The sequence below is a fragment of the Nilaparvata lugens genome, chromosome 1, assembly GCF_014356525.2.
Source record: "Nilaparvata lugens isolate BPH chromosome 1, ASM1435652v1, whole genome shotgun sequence".
In the NCBI taxonomy this organism is placed as follows: Eukaryota; Metazoa; Arthropoda; class Insecta; order Hemiptera; family Delphacidae; genus Nilaparvata; species Nilaparvata lugens.
The window spans coordinates 29,677,903-29,696,223 of record NC_052504.1 but is presented as its reverse complement, the minus strand read 5'-3'; the positions used below and the strand labels follow the sequence as shown (position 1 = coordinate 29,696,223).

Here is an 18,321-nt window from a genome sequence, read left to right as displayed (position 1 = left end):
AAACAGGAAAAGACTAAACAACTTATTGCAACTTTGATTACTGGAATAAAAATTCGTTTCAGAAAATTGAAAATATTAAAGAAAATGAATTACTAGCGAATAATTGAGCTTTTACAGAGCTAACAAATTTGTTGTAGGATAAACTAGATATTGCTCAAGACATTGGTTTGAAAAACTATGTGGCCTAAAATTTCCAGCGGGGGCGTTTCCTAAATTGCATAATGCTAGAATCAGCTATTTAAAGATCTAATCAAACTGTTACAGGAAACTGTTACTGAAAAGACGACCGACCCTTTGTAATAAGGCGTAACTCTGAAGTGGACTCCTATATACATCACAGAACGTTATGTAACCCGGTGAAGCCACTACCTCCGTAAACAAAGCCGTAGTGCGTTCGTGTGACGTCAGCACAGGTAGGGCTCCTAGACCAATAAAAACACTAGCTGATATAGATCAGCTGAAATCAACGATTTTTTATTGGTGTAGGAGCCCTACCTTTGCTGACGTCACACGAATGCACTACGGCTTTGTTTACGGAGGTAGTGGTGAAGCTCCCAATCTATTATCGATGATTTCAAATATATATCTATACAACACAGAATAGTACTCTTAATGGTTTTAATCAAATTTGTCAATGTTCTAAACATGTGCCAACCAAGTTGTCTTAGAGCCCCATTACGCTGACAAATATTTGGTCAGATCTATCAAATATCTACTAGTCTAGCACGGGTCTGTCTAATAGGAAATCAAATCTTTGACCATGTAACGGGCTCCTTATTGTTATCCTTACGGTTTCCTTAAGTTATCAAAGTAGAACGGAGAATCTACTTTATTCATTCAAAATGAATGAATAAATTTATTCAAGAGGAATAAATAAATTTATTCATTCAAATTCAATAAATAAGTGAATGAAGATGGATAATGACATTCAATCAATTATATTGTAACAATTCAAAAAATAGTTCAATTCAATGGATAGTTAAAGTGTAAACCGCTGAGGAAAAACATGACTGGGGAAGCAGCAGCCAGGTGCTTTCAACGGCTTCTGAAATGGTGATGTAAAATTCAACGAGAAGAAAGCTATGCTGTGATGGATAGAATTTAGAACACCCGCATGAAGCATGAGGTTATGCGGGAAATAGAATAGAAATTGCAATATAATAGTAAGGAAGAAGAACTGTAAATTCAAGTGTGTTAAGGCTACTAATAGACTGCACATGTAGCCTAACCAACGATTCGCAACCACTTTCATTTCATAACCTTGAAATATAACAGTGTGACAATCAACTGGGTTAATCGTCAGTGGGAAGACACTAATTTTATTTAAAATTAAACAAGTTGTTCAAACTAGTTTGCTTAAAATAGTTGGGTCTAAGCCTTGGCCTATAATACAGTAAGCCTATCCAATTTACTTCATTTACCGAAATTCAACTTTGAATAGAACATGTTTATTATTAAGAAAAATTTCAAATTTCTTTGGAATATAGTTTCTATATTTTCACAACAATAACCAATCGACTGTGCTCCGATTCTTCTATTTGATTTAAAAAAACAACAACATATTTTTCCATGATAATAAATTTCAACAACTTATTTTTTATAAGTCCATGATAAAGTAATTTTTGTATTATACTAATAACAATCAAAAACGAAAAGAAGAAACCGAAATTTACAATTCCTGTTAATCTGTGAAAATTGTTATTTCAAGGCGAAATTAAGAACTTCATTCAAGAACTTATTGGTACTTAGTTTATCGTGTTGTTTAAGTGGGAAGCTGTTCATGAGAGAAAACAATAGAAACGTTGCGTTAAACATTCTGATGTGGATGTCAGTATCTAACAATTCACTGCTAAAACCAAACAAAGATGACATTCCCGCACCTGATGGGAAATTTGAAAACCTGAAAGTCAAACAATTAGATGGAAGGAGTAATTAAAACGTATGATTAATGTTCTCATTGAAAGGTGAAAAACCGTTCCGAAGAGACTCAACGGTAGAATTCGCATCTTGTAACCTATATTTAATTCGTCTCTGTTACAGGTTTCTAGCACAGGTGTACATAGCACCTGCGCTGCTCTGCTCTGTCTATAGGTTACAAGAAATATTAGGCGAGAGCTCAGCATTTGTGAGTGGAGGATGTCGTTTCTTCACTCTTTGTGAGAGTGTCTACAAGGTGGGCATCATAATTCCAGACCCTGTGCTTCAAGTCTTACCGGACACCGGAGAGCCGTCTTATAAGTCTTTAAACAAAGTTACTATAGTGCAATTCAATATATCCCGACATTCTTCCTTATGAATATCATCAAAGCTTCCATTCAATCAAGGCTGACAGTTTACAGTGAATCTCACTTGGCCAGTGTTCAGCAGCTGCATGAGGAGCAGTAAGGAAAAGGCAGGTGCCCTATGCTATGTCACCATCTTCTAAGGTTGGAATTTATTTATGAGTGAGTGAATTAACTTATCGACGAAATGCTAATCGATTAAACCAGACTAGACTAAGGATGTTGGATCCTTACTTGGCCAAGTGAGCAAGGTGATATCACTAATATAACTACAACAATTATTAACTAATATGACAAAAACAATATAACTACAACTAGTATCATCAATAACTCTAAAACTTCAGCGAGAACCATGAATTTATGACCCATGAATAGAAGTCTGTACTCATTCAACATAAATATATTTCTTCAAGCTTCGAAATGTAAGCAAGAATCTAAATCATCAACTTGGACTAGCCAAAAGTACCTGGATATGACTCTGGAATCAAAACTTCGCTCATGGAAAGAAAAAATAGAAGAACTAGTTATGGAATATAGCAAGCTGTACTGGTGGCTAGCGAGAAGTTCTTCATTATCCATCTCAATAAACTAATTTTCTACAAACAGACTGGATTTATGAAGACCAACTTTGGGGCTGCGCCAGCAAGAGAAAGATCCCGAAGTTCCAGAATAAATTTCTTCGGAATGTAGTGAAGGCAACAGATAATCAGATATTCGGATATAAATGGAGAGCTCTAATTCCATGAGTGGCAGAAGAGATCAAGTGGATGGCTCTTCAAATCATAAAAATTGACTTCAACATCGTGACAAAGCAGAGATGATCCAGCTGCTGGCGAAATTCGTCGATCAATAGAACAAAACCTTTTGTGTGGCTCGAGTGACAAAAACCTTCCAATTAGTAATACAGTAAAAAAGAAACTGATAGTAATTAGTCTGTTATATTTTAAGAGAAGGACTCATCCTGGGACCCAGTTTTTAGTAGTTGTTGATCTTTGTTTATGCTTCAACTGTGCGTGCTTTGATTCCGTTGAATGAATTAGGTCCGAAATATAATTATACAAGTGAATCGCTCTATACAAGAAAAAAATATTTTCCAATTCCAAAGTAGATTTCAATGGAAGTTCATGGTTTTTCATTATTTTGAATTTCATATGGATTTCATTCCGTAATGAAAATGTTACAGCGATAATAATTAATAATTACAAACTAATAAATTATTTGAAGGTTTCTGTCTACCCCTTTCTTTGGTTTGATAAGTTTGTGTTGTCTTTTCTGTAAAAGGTTTCTGTTTAAATTTTTCAAGAAACATGAAAAATCAGTTTTCTCAAGACTGCCAAAATTATTTTTTGCTCAATGACCTTCTTGTATAAAGCAATTCGAATATGAGTTCTATTATTCATTTAATAATTAAATTCTAATAAATCAAATCGAATCAAGTTTTATTCGAAGACAGAATATTTACAATCATACAAAGGGGAAAATCAGGATAGAAATAAATTTCAATTTCTAAAGGCTATTTCAAAGACCGGACCAGGCAGCCATGCCTATACCGTAAAATTCATTCTGATGATAATGACAAAGGGAAAAAATATTAATAGATTAATAATAGATTTGAATATACAGTACCGTTTGCTGAAGAAAATCTTGTTTGCAAACGGGGATAAATTACAAACCACAACTCAACTGTTGCATTTAATACTGCATTCATTGATTTCACTGCCCACAAAACCAATAAGATACGTTTAGAACAATTATTTATTGTCATTATATTCTAATCAGCAAATTTCAAAAAGGCTTAGGCCTACTATTGAATATTTATACATCAAGCACTTACTTCCAATATCAATAACTATTAGCAACCTTAGTTATGAACCATGTAAGAGAAAGTAAGGCGTAATTTTTTTACCATTATTTACAATGTAAGAAAGACAAAAGCTATATAAAATAGAGTGAGTTCATGAAGGGTTAAATGTAGGGGAAGCAGAGACGTAATAGAAGAGTAGTGCCGTGAAAGTAAATTGTGTGCTCTATCCCAGCAGCCAGCAATGTAGGGAGTAGAGTGAAGTGGAATACAACAGTATCAAACCAAGAAGAGAGAAACGCGAGGATGGAATGATGGGATGGGGGAAGAAATAAAGGGGGGAGGAGGGGAGACACCCCTTCACCATAGTCGGCCATGACGGTACGTTCATTCTGCACGTGCAATTTTAGAGAACGGCGAGGCGAGGACGGCAGCTATATTATGCTTCCGGGCTGTATTGTGCCAGCCAACGGCTCAATAAATAATAAATTCTTTAATAACTTTCCTTGGATTCCACATCTACAGCACGTTACATAGAATGTAGATCGATGTGCCCAACAACAGGAACGAAACATTTTTATATATTAATGCTACTACTGAGTTCATTCATAAGTTATTAAGAATGAACTAGAGCCTAACTATTCGGCTAGGTCAATTGGAAAAAACGTCAACATAATTTATTTATAGACTATGGCAGGTAGAGGATAAAATCTTTGACAAAACTTTACTCAATTGGATCAGAATCTTGAAGAGATTTGGGAATACCAGCTACTTTCAAATCATTGAGGTATGGATCAAAAATTCAAAATCACTACAGAAGTTGACGGTTTGATTTCTTAAAAAACAAATATTAAAAGCATGACTTCTGTTGTAAATATTTTTAATAGTTAAGGATTCCATATGGTTGCCATATTTACAGATTCTCTACATAGAAATACTAGACTCCATAAGCGAATAATCATAAAAAATAGTAAAATGAGAGGGAATTTTTCAACCAATTCAAACTCGACTAATTCTGATACAATTGCAATAGACAGTTAGAATAGACAATCTATACAATGTACAGCTATTCTCTGATTACAACCTATTTTACATAATAATATTGTTTTATATAAATAATTAGAGGGAAGTGTTCATTTTACATACATACTAGAAATGTTTGATAGTCAGATTAGTTGAAATATGCATTCGAAATAGGACATAAAAAAACGTTGTTTCAGTTCAGGAAGATAAATGTACCTAATCTAGTACTCTTGAACATGATGAATGTCTGAGAGGTCATAGTTATTAAACATTTGAATGTGACAAATAGGGTGAGAGAAATATATATGTGATATGTACAGCGTTCAGGTCATTGACCTAGTGAAAGAAATTGAATAATAATTGGAAATATACATCAGACCAGATGGTGGCAGAATGAAAAAATTGATTGATTTTATAGAGAAACCAACGAGGGAATGATTAAAAGAGGGATGCGTCAATTGCAATGCACATTGAAGTGCTTTTCAAACAGAGCGACTCACTCCATTCTAGAGCACCGATTCACCAAAATTATTCATAAGTGTGTCAGGAGCTCCTCGAGTTTATTAGATCAATGGTTCGATCTAAAAGTTTTGCATAACACCCCATTTATTTTGCACATTTTTTAATCTTCAATAAAACAGGAACGAAACCTACGTGAAAATTGAAAACTATAGCTGGTGAGTAGGTTTCCAAATTAGGGGGAAAAGTCTGCAGAGTCAGATACGGCTCGATAACTCAATCGTTTTCACTTTACTTCTAGCTATTTCAACCAAAAGAAAGAACTTAGGAGATAAGTTTGACATACTTGCAAAAATTAAATAAATACTAGACATAAATAACATAATAGATAAGTATTATCTTGAAAGTATATAGCCTAAAATAAAATAGAAGCATACATAATAATGAAGTAGGGCATGATTTGAAAAGATCTCCTTTTTAGAAAAAAAAATATTCAAATTAAAAGAAGTATAATAAATTGAAGAAATGAATAATCAAAGAAAACATTGCTGTACTGCTTTTGGTACATTAAAATCAATGTGCCCAATGAGTTAAAATGTTATTTTTTCACCAAATACTTTTGAAGATGTTGGGGGACAGACAAGTGAAATAGATGTGTAACGCTCATCTCTAATTCAACCTAAAATTTGAAGCTCTGAAGGAATTTACAGTTATATTGAACAAATACGTGGATATAATATTATTAGAACCATCATATTATTATACGTCATTGAATAAAGGTAGCCTAACATGCAAAATGAATGGATCTTGAATTATTTTCGGTAGATTGGATTGTTGGATTGCTTTCAGATAAATGAATCTAAGATAACCAAAAACTGCAGATGTAGCTGAAATTTACCATCAATTTGTAAGATTGTAGGTAGAAAAGAGTTTGAATTCGTATCAGTGAAATAGTGAGACACAAGTAAAGAAAACATTTTTTCCTATCTAAATTTATTAAGAATGAACTTAAATTAGACCACTGAACAGCAATATTCATATAAAATATGCACGAATCGTTTCTGTTTATTTTATGAAAGTGTTACTTTTGAAATGTAATCAGAAGGCAAATCATTGTATAGTGCAGGATGAAGGGTAGTGGTTAGGGCTGTAGGGTGAAGCGGCAGAAAGGAGTTCTGCAGGCGGTAATGCAACCTATCGGAGACAAACTGAACTACCAGCTCAATCATCCCTTTCGGAAAACCGCCTCTTTTCAAATGATATTGCTACGCCATTCGAATTTCTCAATCATTTCTCAGGTGATAATAGTTTGAATCAGTTGGAATAGTTGTAGAATATTACTATTTTGAAATCGATCGGTCTATTCCCTTCATTTCTGAGGAATATTTATAGTACTATTACAGTATACTATCTACTGTATATAGTATAGAAGTATAAATAGTACTTGATAACAAGTTAATCGCATTTAAACATGGAGACGATTCAACTTCTACATTATAAGATATTTCCTTGTTCATTGCCTAGTTGACAGAAGTGTAAGGTAGAACCGTATCAAATAGGGTACTATCATCAGCCTGCAGTTTATCAAATAGATAAAATGTGCAAATATTTAAGGGGTCTCCTACACAGCTGATCTTCAAGATGACTTGATGATGCTGTTATTAATAGTTTTCCGTGTGCATTTAAAATTATTCGGTAATTTTTATAACTCAAAGTGTATCGTATATAAAACATTTTATATAAATTGAACAAGTTTTGAAGGGGAACTTTTGAACCTTAATTATCAAATTCAGAACCAGACTAGGCTACAAGATGAAGCTTCAAGAATATCTTTAATATTGTTATCACAGAAAATTTACAGTCGCAGCTTAACAGTACAGTAATTAGTACAGTACAGTATTCAGAATATGCAACTAAAGCATCAAGGACTGATGATATGCACCAAATAACAAAGAGAATTTTAAACCATCAATCTGTAATAAATTGGATGAATATGAGAGAAATTACAGTTGATGAATTAGTTAAGGAAGATTCCTCTTCCCTTATAATGTATGAGTTTGAATAACGGAAAGGACAAGAAATTGCTAGAGTTAGAAGAAAGCATTCTTTGATATTTTATACATTGTGTTTATTTCAATAAAATTGTAGAAAGTTATAATTCTAGTATTTATTATTCATTTAAAAACTAAGAAAATATTAAATTCTCCATACAACATCGCGACAAAAAGGTTGCTACATTATCTATTATCCAAGAATTATTTTAAATTAGCCGTAAACAATATCACACTTTTATTTTTAAAATCTAATCACATTTTTAATAGATATATTAGAAGAATAAAAAGTATGGATTGGATGTCATTTAAAATTCAGTAAATAAGTACAGCCAATTTGGAAAGAGGATACAAATTTGGATACATAGCATACATATTTTGAGTGAAATTGGAACGCACTGAAGACTAACCAATTTTTCAAGATGTGATTCTGTTAAAATAATAATGTGTATAAAATGAGGAAACTGACCATTGGAAGGCATTGAAGTGGAAGTAGACGAGTCCTTGGCCATAGAGGAAGTTGGCGTCTTTCCAATAATCCGATTTCAGATTGAAGAACTTCTGGTAAGCCGACATTGCTGTAACAACAATCAACAATGAACAAAAATGCGCAAACAGAAAGTTTCAGGAATAAAGAGATCATAGACTTTTCAAGTTTGCGTTGATTATAGAGTGTAATCACAGCTGTACCTATTAATCATTATAAAAATGCAATGCCCGAAAAATTGACAACAATGTTAATGAAATAGATCTGAAATCAGCTGTAAAGGTGCGTACAGATTACGCACCGTGAACACGAGCAATTCACTTTGAATCAGCTGATGCAAAGTTTTTTATATCTGTATCTTACCGTTCCTGTACAAATACAGATATAATCAGCTGATGAAAAGTGAAATTCGCGTGTTCGCGGCGCGTAAATCTGAATGCAGCTCAAGCTGGGATTTCGTTTGTGCGTAAATGCCGTCGTCGACCACGACAGGGTGAGGATCTATAGTGAGGTCCACGTTATAATGACAGTATTTGATCAACTTTGGTTTTGCTATCCTTGTCTATCATTCGACAAAGCCGGTTGTACTATCCTTTTCTAGGTCCACAACGATGCCAATTATGTTTTTGACAGTGTAGAAATATAATTAATTAATGCAGAGATTCGGCATCGCTATTCTCCTATCTTTATCCACTGCCATTATAACGTGGACCTCACTATAATATTGGGTAGATTTCAATTAATTTGTCTAAATAACCTAAAAGATTATGTTCAATTATGTTTTAATGGGTGATCTTGAGTTTATACTTTTTTATACTTTTAAATGGCAATATTTTGATATTATCAGAAATGTTTTTATTCTTGAATAATAAACACAAATAATGAAAAGTTATTTGATCAGCTATTGTAGCAAACTTGAAGTTTGGACAATATGAATGTCAACCTTAGTCCAGTTATAGAATAGACACGGCCTATTGTATATTCATACTGAAAGTCGATGAAGCCAACATCTACTGCCAAATCTCCAAATCGTGACGTCAGCATCAGATAGAAAACTTTTCTGTAGAGTTTGTTTACATTGTTTTCCATAGCAGATTGTGTCTATTTCAGCGGGAGCGCAGCTGGAGTTTACCATTTTAATGAATATTTACATCCTTCTGAAATAGACACAATCTGAAAGTTTTCTATCCGATGATGACGTCACGATTTGGAGATATGGCAGTAGATGTTGGCTTCAGAGGCTAGACTTCCCACCGTGTCTATTCTATAACTGGTCTAAGATGTCAACAATGCTTGCCGTCGTCGACTGCGGAAATTTACGCACAAACGAAAATGCACCTTTAAAGCTGGGTTTTTCCTTTGTGCGTAAATGCCGTCGTCGACTACGACAGGGAGAGAATCTCAGGTTGGGTAGATTTCAATTTGTCTACATAACCAAAAATATTATGTTCAATTATGTTTTAATGGGGCAGGTTGAGCTTCTATTTTTTTATACTTTTAAATGGCAATATGTTAACATTTAGAAATGTTTAATTCCTTAATAATAAAGACAAATAATGAAAAGTTATTTGGTCAGCTGTTTTAGCACACTTGAAATTTGGACAATATGAATGTCAACAATGCTTGCCGTCGTCGACTGCGGAAATTTACGCTTAAGGAAATAGACGATGCGGATCAGACGATTATATTTGATGCATTGTTTTCAATTGGATAGGTATAGTGAGGATAGGTATGCGCACTCCAATTGAAAACAATGCATCAAATCTAATCGTCTGATCCGTTCGATGCGTGCCGTCCGTCCGATGACGATCTGTGTGCGCCTACCTTTATGGTGCGGTATGCAATATTGTATGCAATGCTTCTATAGTGAGGTACACGTTATAACTGCAGTGAAGAAAGATAGGAAAACAGCGTTGCAGATTCCCTGCAATGCCTTTTTTAAATAATAAATTATATTTCATTCGTCAAGAAAATATATATTTTCAATGACTAAATAATACATTTTCATAATTGAGATTGAATATTTTGTTAATTTTATTTCTACATTGTTTGAAAACGATGTGGCAACGTTGCAAAATGTTAGAAAAGAATAGCTCTATCTGTTCTGTCGAATGATAGACAAGGATAGCAACACCAATGTTAATCGAACAATGCCAATTATAATGTGGACCTCACTATAGCTACTTAGCGACGTTGCCATTTTTCTCTAAGGCAGGACATAAAAAATGTGTAATATGGTGTATTATTCAATTTATTATTCTATTAGGTTCAAAATTTATAGTGTCTATATTTTTTCAACCAGAAATAGAACTTTATGGGGCGGTTTCCGAGCTCGGGATCTATAAGTTCTGGACTTACAGAGTCAAGGACTGAAATAAGCTCTCGGGTCTAAATCGACTTTCTGAGTCACGATTTTATCTTCTAAACTCCGGGGTCTATAAAGTTCTCGACTTATTTGAGTCCAGGACTTTAATTTAGTAAACATGAGGGAAATTCACAATATTTTGCTGTTATATTGTTGGTATTATAGCAAAACGAAAACAGCTGATTGCAGCGGGATAATTCAAATGAGCATGCTCTCTAAACTATTTTGTGAAATATTCAAAGCAAAACTTTACCTTTTGAAAGATGAATGAATAAACATTTTATTTTACTTTATGCTATTATTGATCATTGATCCTAACCAGTGATTTTTGAATAAAAATTTCATTAGGCTATTGAGTTTGAAAACGTATTTGTTTAAAAAAAATGGAATAATAATTTATTATTGTTATTTAATATGTTGAATATGACATTGATTAATAACATTAAGATTGGAATATAAATTCCAAGCCAATCCTGTATTATTTTTCTTGAACATGTTTAGGTTATGTCATATTCGTAGAATAAGGTTAGTATTTACGCATAATTTTATCTAAGTTCTGGACTTGACGATTTTTAACAAATCCTCGACTTGAAAAGAGGCGAGAATCTAATTCAAGTCCTGGACTTATAAGCCCTTCACTCAGAAAGTGGAATTATAAACTCCAGGGTCTAACGTGATCTCTAAACTCCAGAGTCTATTCAAGTCCTCAACTACGTTAACGCTCTGACTCGGAAAGCCAATTTTCTGACTCCAGAGTTTAAAGCCAGTTAAAGTCTAGAACTTAGCTAAATCCCGAGCTCGGAAACCGGCCCTAAATGTTTCTAATGGTGGAATAATCTATTTCTTGGGAAGTCCTTTCAATCCAATACCAATTCTCATGTTTCCAACTAATAAGCTACTGAAATATTTCTTCAGAATCACATTATCTACGAGGGTAATTTATTTCAACCTCTGATGGGTGATAAATAGAAGACAGTGAAGGTTAAGGCATTTGACATATCAGTGTACCAGCCTACCAAAAATTCTGCCGCCAAATGAGTTTAAGTGGGCTATGACGTTGTTTTGGAGCTCCTTGTAAATTTGGAAGCTCTGCCCCCAAGTCATGTATTCGGCTGGAGAATCTGTTTGGTTGCACAAACACTGTTAGTTCGAGTTGTTATACATCACAACGATTCCGGAAGTCATTTCAAATGACGTCTTTGATTTTCCGATACCATTCACACACATCATCGCTTATAACGTTTCCTGCATAAACTTGAATAATTCTTCCTTAGATTTATGTACTGTATTTTGCTTGCAAAAACGAATAACGCATAGCTAGCACTTAGCGGGACACTTGTGAGGCGGCCATGTTTCTAGGTCTATAACTTGACAACAATGCCCCGTTACCGCTTGTCTTATGATAAGTGATAGGAAATTGAAATAATTAAATTCGTATTAGCATATTACCTACAATATATGTGAAGTATATTATTATGACTTACTAGAAATATTAAGTTGTGAGTACAAACCTTTAGAATAGTCTTCCAATAGTAGGTGGAAATGGCCCAGCTTGCAGTAAGTCTTGGGATCGATGTTGATCTCCTTGACACTGGAATCTGGGCTTTCCGCTTTGGCACTTTCTTCATCTTTTTTCAATTGTTTACTTCTTTCTTTCTCATTTTGAGCCTGAATCAGCATGCGCTCCAGGTACTTGACAGCCTGCAAAATATTAGTAGAGAATTAATATTATTTGTAAACTCATTTCCAAATGTTAGAATAATAAATTAAGCCTATAATATTTTCAAAATTCAAATTCCACCCTGACATATTATCAGCTTTGATGCAACTTGGTAAGAACTAATGTATTGCATAATATATTCAATTTTCTTCTACATTTTAAAGGATGTACTGACGGCAACATAAAACTGATATTGAAATAATTTCAATCATTATCATGGTGATTATGGTGAATCTCTCATGAACAATTTGAATTTAGTTTATTCACATGAATTACTGAATAATAAATGAACTTTTATTATATAATTTTTGTATGACAAGGACTCCCAACTCTCTAAATAGTTAATTCGCAACATGGATGGAGCCTACGTTTACCTCTTCTTGTGAATTCTCTTCTAGAAAATATTGATTACGAATTGTTAATTTCCAATGGAAAACTGATTTTTTGTGTTGAAATTTGGGCATAACATAATTATTTGGACTATTTATGAGAAAAAATGCATGTTTTTAGGGCTATTGGCTGTTTTTCTGAATATTGTATTAACTTGTATTCATTCAATAAATAAGGACACACAAAAAATTCTAATCCGGAAATAATAATTTATTGATTTATTTTATATGTAATCCTATATAATATTATTATCATCATGTTGAATAACTGTAATATTGTATTCATATCTATCAATTTAAATTGAATTTAGCTAATTTTCTTATCTGCTAATAAAAAATATAAAATAACCAACCGAACTACAGCCATAAAAATGGGTGAGTTCTGGATGGAATCTGTCATAAAATTTACTTTTGAAAAATCAAATTGAGGATGAGCATCAATTGAAATTGTTGTTTTAATTAATTAAGTGTATTTGAATCAAAAAATTGTTTGTACAAATTTGAGCTCTTCATTTTTACCTTGTTGTAACTGAACACAAAATAATTATTAAGAAAATTATGCTACATTTATTTATTCACAAATTGAACAAAAGAAATATCTTACCTTGACAACGAGCTCCTTCTTCTTGGCTTGTTCTGGAGAGTTCAATTTTAAAAACCCGAACTGGCGGCTGAAAAAATTACTTTGATTAAACAAATACTGTAATTCAAAAATACACAAAGCTTTTCATAAAATTAGACAATCTTTCTGTAAAAATTTCGAAGTGTTTCGAAAGAGGTAAGGAAAGTAGGTAATGAATTCGTCCTTGCTGCTTTAAAATCCAATTTCAAAACTTTGATTAATGGAATATTGGTTTCATCAATATCTGTGACGAAATTGAAAAGTACTGTGGGTAGTAGTGGACTTACCTTGATTAGTACCATGAAAAGTGAAATCATGTTTAAAAAATCTCTGCTCCTTTTAAATTAAAATTTTCTACAAAATCCTTTCATATTCATATGAGGATCGACTAGTTTCAAAACATTATATAACCTTAACTTCATCAGTTTGGAAATAAAATAAAGTTAAAAAATTGATCTGGAAAATAGGAATTTACAGCAAAACTGTATCAAAACCAAAATACTACTCAAAAAGGAGATACTTAAATCATTATAAAATGAATTTATATAATCCAACTAACTTACTATGAACATGATTATTACCAGTGTCTTTCAGATTTAAGTAATGGTTTATACGGTTATTTAAAATTTAAAATTCTATTTGGCAGTAGTAGAAATTTTATTTTAAAAGCGCCTGACAAGTAATTTTTAAATAATTAAATACATTATTTGTATATATAACACCAAAGATAAATCAGTAGCCTACGCATCATTAAATATTACGGTATTATCTAAACATTATTTTATGAAGATAACTTATATGCCTAAAGTGTGGAGAAAAGTTATTTTTTAGCGTATTATTGAATAGGCTATATAATGCCAATTTGAATAAGTAAGAGACACATTAGAAAGTTATATCTCTCAACTTTACTGCAATAAAAACATCAAGTTATAATTTTATCATTCTGTATTATTGTAGCAGACGAAATGTCAAACTTGTCACATAACCTAATTCGGTACAGAAGATTACATCAACTAAAGTTAATCTCCTGATTAAACCTATAAATATTTACATAATTTGATACTTCGACAAAATTACTGTCTATTGAACCAGTTGTCACTGATAAATAATAAATGTAATAATATTAACTAATAAAAATTAAAAGTAGCCATGTTTTGCTTACCTGTCAAGTTCTGATAGCACCTGTAACTCTTGTGGTGTCAAGTTAATTTCATCGGTTTCTTGAGCCATATTTGAGACTTGGACAACCAAATCACACCATATTAAAATTTAAACTATATATTTTTTATAATAAAAATTTACAAAACATTTAAAATTGCACATCCTAGAAGTTCAGGCACACTCATGACAACAGATCACTGTGCTCAATTCGAACTCGAAGGGATCACGGAATTTGGTTCATAACTAAACCATTCTTTTATGAAAAAATCTTAAAAATTAAGTAAAAATCTCTCAAAAATAGTTATGACAGGGACTAAAAACACTTTTTATCACATCTTTCATCACTTAAACTACTACTTGATAAAAAATTTTCTCAACTCCTAGCTCCCATTTCTATTTTTATAATTACGAGCAGAAATGACCTTTCAAGAGTTCAAGTTGTATGAAAAACAGTGATGCAGCAGACAGACAGACTGACATTCTTTACGGAAGAAAATCCCGTATTTAGTGTTTTCTAATGAACAATTTTCTAAATTCAAAAAATTCAAGTTCTGAGAAAAATTTTAAAGTATGAAAGGACTTCAACTTATCTTAATTCGAGATTGATGAACAAAAATGATCATGTAGATTACCCGGGAAATTCAAATGTTATCCATAATTGGCCGAAACGCGTTTTTTTTATTACTACCTATTACATGAAATTCAATTGTACTTCAACATAATTATTCTAAATTTTAATTCTGTTTCTCATACTTGTGATGACATTCACTAATATTGAGATTGATTTCACCTAAAAAAAAATTATTACCAATCAACTCAAATATAGGTGATTTAAACATTCTTGCTGCTATCCTTGTCTATCATCCGCCAAAGCAGAGAGCAATATTCTTCATCTCTGCAACGTTGCCAGATTGTTTTTCAACAAAGTAAAAATATAAATAACCAACCAATATTTTATCAAAATCATGAACTTTATTATCATTGTATTTCAGCATATTTTCCGGAATCATCATCTATCTATAGGCATTGACAAGGCAGAGAATAATATTGGCAACGCTTTTCTCATATCTTTCTTCCCTGCCATTATAACGTGGGCCTCACTATAGAAGGATTTATTTTTCATGCACTAATATAAGCAATGATTACAATGTGCAGTACAAGAGTGGTTGGATTTGTAATCAAGACAAATTAAATTAATACTGTATTTATATTGTAATTATTTATCAATTATTGCAACTTATGTCCTGTAAGTAATAGGCTATATTTTTAATTTTGTGTCGAATAGGTTCTACATAGGCCTTCTGTAAGCCACACTACTTATTTTACCAAGGGCCTTCCGTAAAATAAAAATAGGCTGTAAGTTACTATACTCATCTGCATAATTATTGTACTTTTTTCAATTATCCTACTATAAAATACCTGATCTATAATTCCATCATGATAATACTACTATGAGGATTAACTCTATTTCAAACTACAGTAGGCCTACCTATTACTGTAATCGATGAAAGTCTGATCGACGCGGATGGAAAATCTGTCCCACCCATGAAGTTCCGCTGTAGTGGTTCCTGAGCTCAGTTCACTTTAAGTACAGACACAGAATTTTAAATTTCTTATAAATCTGCTCAATCATTACCAATAGGTGATAATATATGAGTTCATAAGCTTACGTTTCCTAACAATCGGATAAGATTGATAAAAATAAGTTTGATAAGATAAGTCTAGTCATCACCTCATCACGTGTATTTTGCGAGAAAAAATTCTGAACTGACGGATGGAAATCATTCAAGCAATAAATATTGAGTATATTGCAATTTAATACATAATGTTAATATCCTATACCTGAAGCTTCCTACCAACTAGCAAAATTAGGCTCAGTCTCGTCATTTTTTTAGCGAAAAAAACTTCAACTTAAATAAAATCCAAATCTTAATTTGTAATATGCCTAAAGTACATGATTATCTGATTATTCAAAAGTACCCAACTAGTGACCCCCTCTAGGTTGGAGAACTCGCTCAAGAACTGTATAATCTGTGTAAAATAAGTCGAGACTTGGTCTCCTTCCGAAGAAATTACAAGGTTGCCAAATCGTGTGAAATTGCAAATTTATCAAATTTTAAATTTAACGTCAGAATTGAATGTAGAATATCAACCCCGATATGCCATTAGTGCTAAAAACCTCACTATAGGAACGTTTTTGTTTCAAAAGATAAGCGGGTGGTGAAAGTGTGAAAGTTTCTCAGAAATAATTGAAATTATTTTTCCAGCTGTCAAAAGTAGTCAGAAGGTTGTATTTTGGTCTTCAAGGAATTCTAAACTTAGAAGGGCGCCTGCATGGTATTTTGTACTAAATTGTATGCTAAAGGCTGGCAATTTACAAGATATCTGACTGAATTATTTCAAACATATTAAGCAGAAGCAGTTGATTCTCTAAAAAAAGGCTACAATGCAACACTTCTGGGATTATTCAAGACGAGGTTTTAATTTTCATATTTTTTATAATCATGCGGATTGCAGTCATTGAATTTTTCAAGCGTACTGTATTTTGTTTTTGTAGGACCCAGCTATTGATAGCAAATGGTGGCAAACCATTCAGCCGCTATCCTTGACTTTGAAACTCCTGAGAGGCCAAAATACATTCTTCCGACTACTTTTGACAACTGGAAAAATAGTTTTAAATAATTGGAAGCCACATGATTATAAATATGAAAATTAAAACGTCACCTCGAATAATCCAAGCAATGTTGCATTGCAGCCATCCTGAAGGGAATCAGCTGCTTGTGTTTGAAATAATTCAGTCAAATATCTTGTAAATTGCCAGCCTTCAGCATGCAATTTATTAGTACACAATACCATGCAGGTGCCCTTCTAATTTTAGAATCCCTTGAAGACCAAAATACAACCTTCTGACTACTTTTGACAACTGGAAAAATTATTTCAATTATTTCTGAGAAACTTTCACGCTTCCACCACCCACTTATCTTTTAAAACAAGAAAGTTTCTAGCATGTGATAAATTGCATGTTTCCTGTTCTAAATTTCTCAACATTGATAAGCATAATCATTAATTTAAAAATAACTATAGATCGTATGAAAATGATCCAGATACTAATAGAAAGGAGGCATTCTTCCCGTTAATTTGAAATAAAATTCTTTTGCATTACGACGCCCCATGATTCTGAGAGAAGTGGTATTCAAAAGATAGGTAAACAAATTTTCGCGATATTTCCAAATTCATCAAAAAAGTTAAATTTCCTACAACCCTCCTTCAACCCTGGAACTTTTTTAGGACTACTGGCATATCGGAGTTGATATTCTACATCCAATTCTGACGTTAAATTGGAAATTTGAGAAAGTTGAAATTTTACACGACTTTGCAACCTTTTAGCCTCTTCGGATGCAGAGCAGAGTCTCAACTTATTTTATAGTATTGTAATCTTTGAAACCGCAACTTTTAATTACACAGAGTTGGTGAAAATTATGGAAACAGCTGAATATTTCTTCTACAAGAATAATATTGACAGTATAGGTTTCATTGGGGTCCCTATTTGAAATGAGAACTTACTCTTAAAAAATTACTCTGTCGCTTCAATAACATATTTGTCCCTCATATGAATCCAAATTCATGATACATGATTTCGATACACAGAGCTGAGCAACGCATTAAGACAAATGCTAGTACCTCAAAGAAGCACGGTTCCAAGAGAAAATGAATGGCGAAAACCGCACAGACAGGCTACATAGGCTGAATCAATACATTGTATTCTAGGTACATTGGGCCGACTCTGAATGTTTCTAATTTTTTGTTGGCCAATGAGTGCATATGCATAATTTGTTTTGCAATTTCAAGATACCGTATTCATGCCTTAGGCTGTATATGCTGTTCTTTTGCTCGCTATTTGAATGATTCTCTTTCTTGAATGATTAATGTACAATTTCTCCTGCTGATTATCCATGTAAAA

General features: G+C 32.8%; 1 protein-coding gene across 2 annotated transcripts in view; it reads right to left on the bottom strand.

Moving 5' to 3' along the window:
* LOC111048508 (histone demethylase UTY) overlaps positions 1-14,783 on the bottom strand; it is a 106,383-nt gene extending 91,600 nt beyond the window's left edge. For both annotated transcript variants that reach the window (XM_039425028.1, XM_039425036.1), the window contains exons 1-4: positions 14,362-14,783; positions 13,182-13,248; positions 11,980-12,169; positions 8,086-8,194 (exon numbers count right to left, since the gene is read on the bottom strand). In XM_039425028.1, the coding sequence (XP_039280962.1) occupies positions 8,086-8,194; positions 11,980-12,169; positions 13,182-13,248; positions 14,362-14,429 (434 nt within the window). In that variant the 5' untranslated portion in view covers positions 14,430-14,783. The remainder of the gene's footprint in view (positions 1-8,085; positions 8,195-11,979; positions 12,170-13,181; positions 13,249-14,361) is intronic.
* Positions 14,784-18,321: the final 3,538 nt, after the last annotated feature.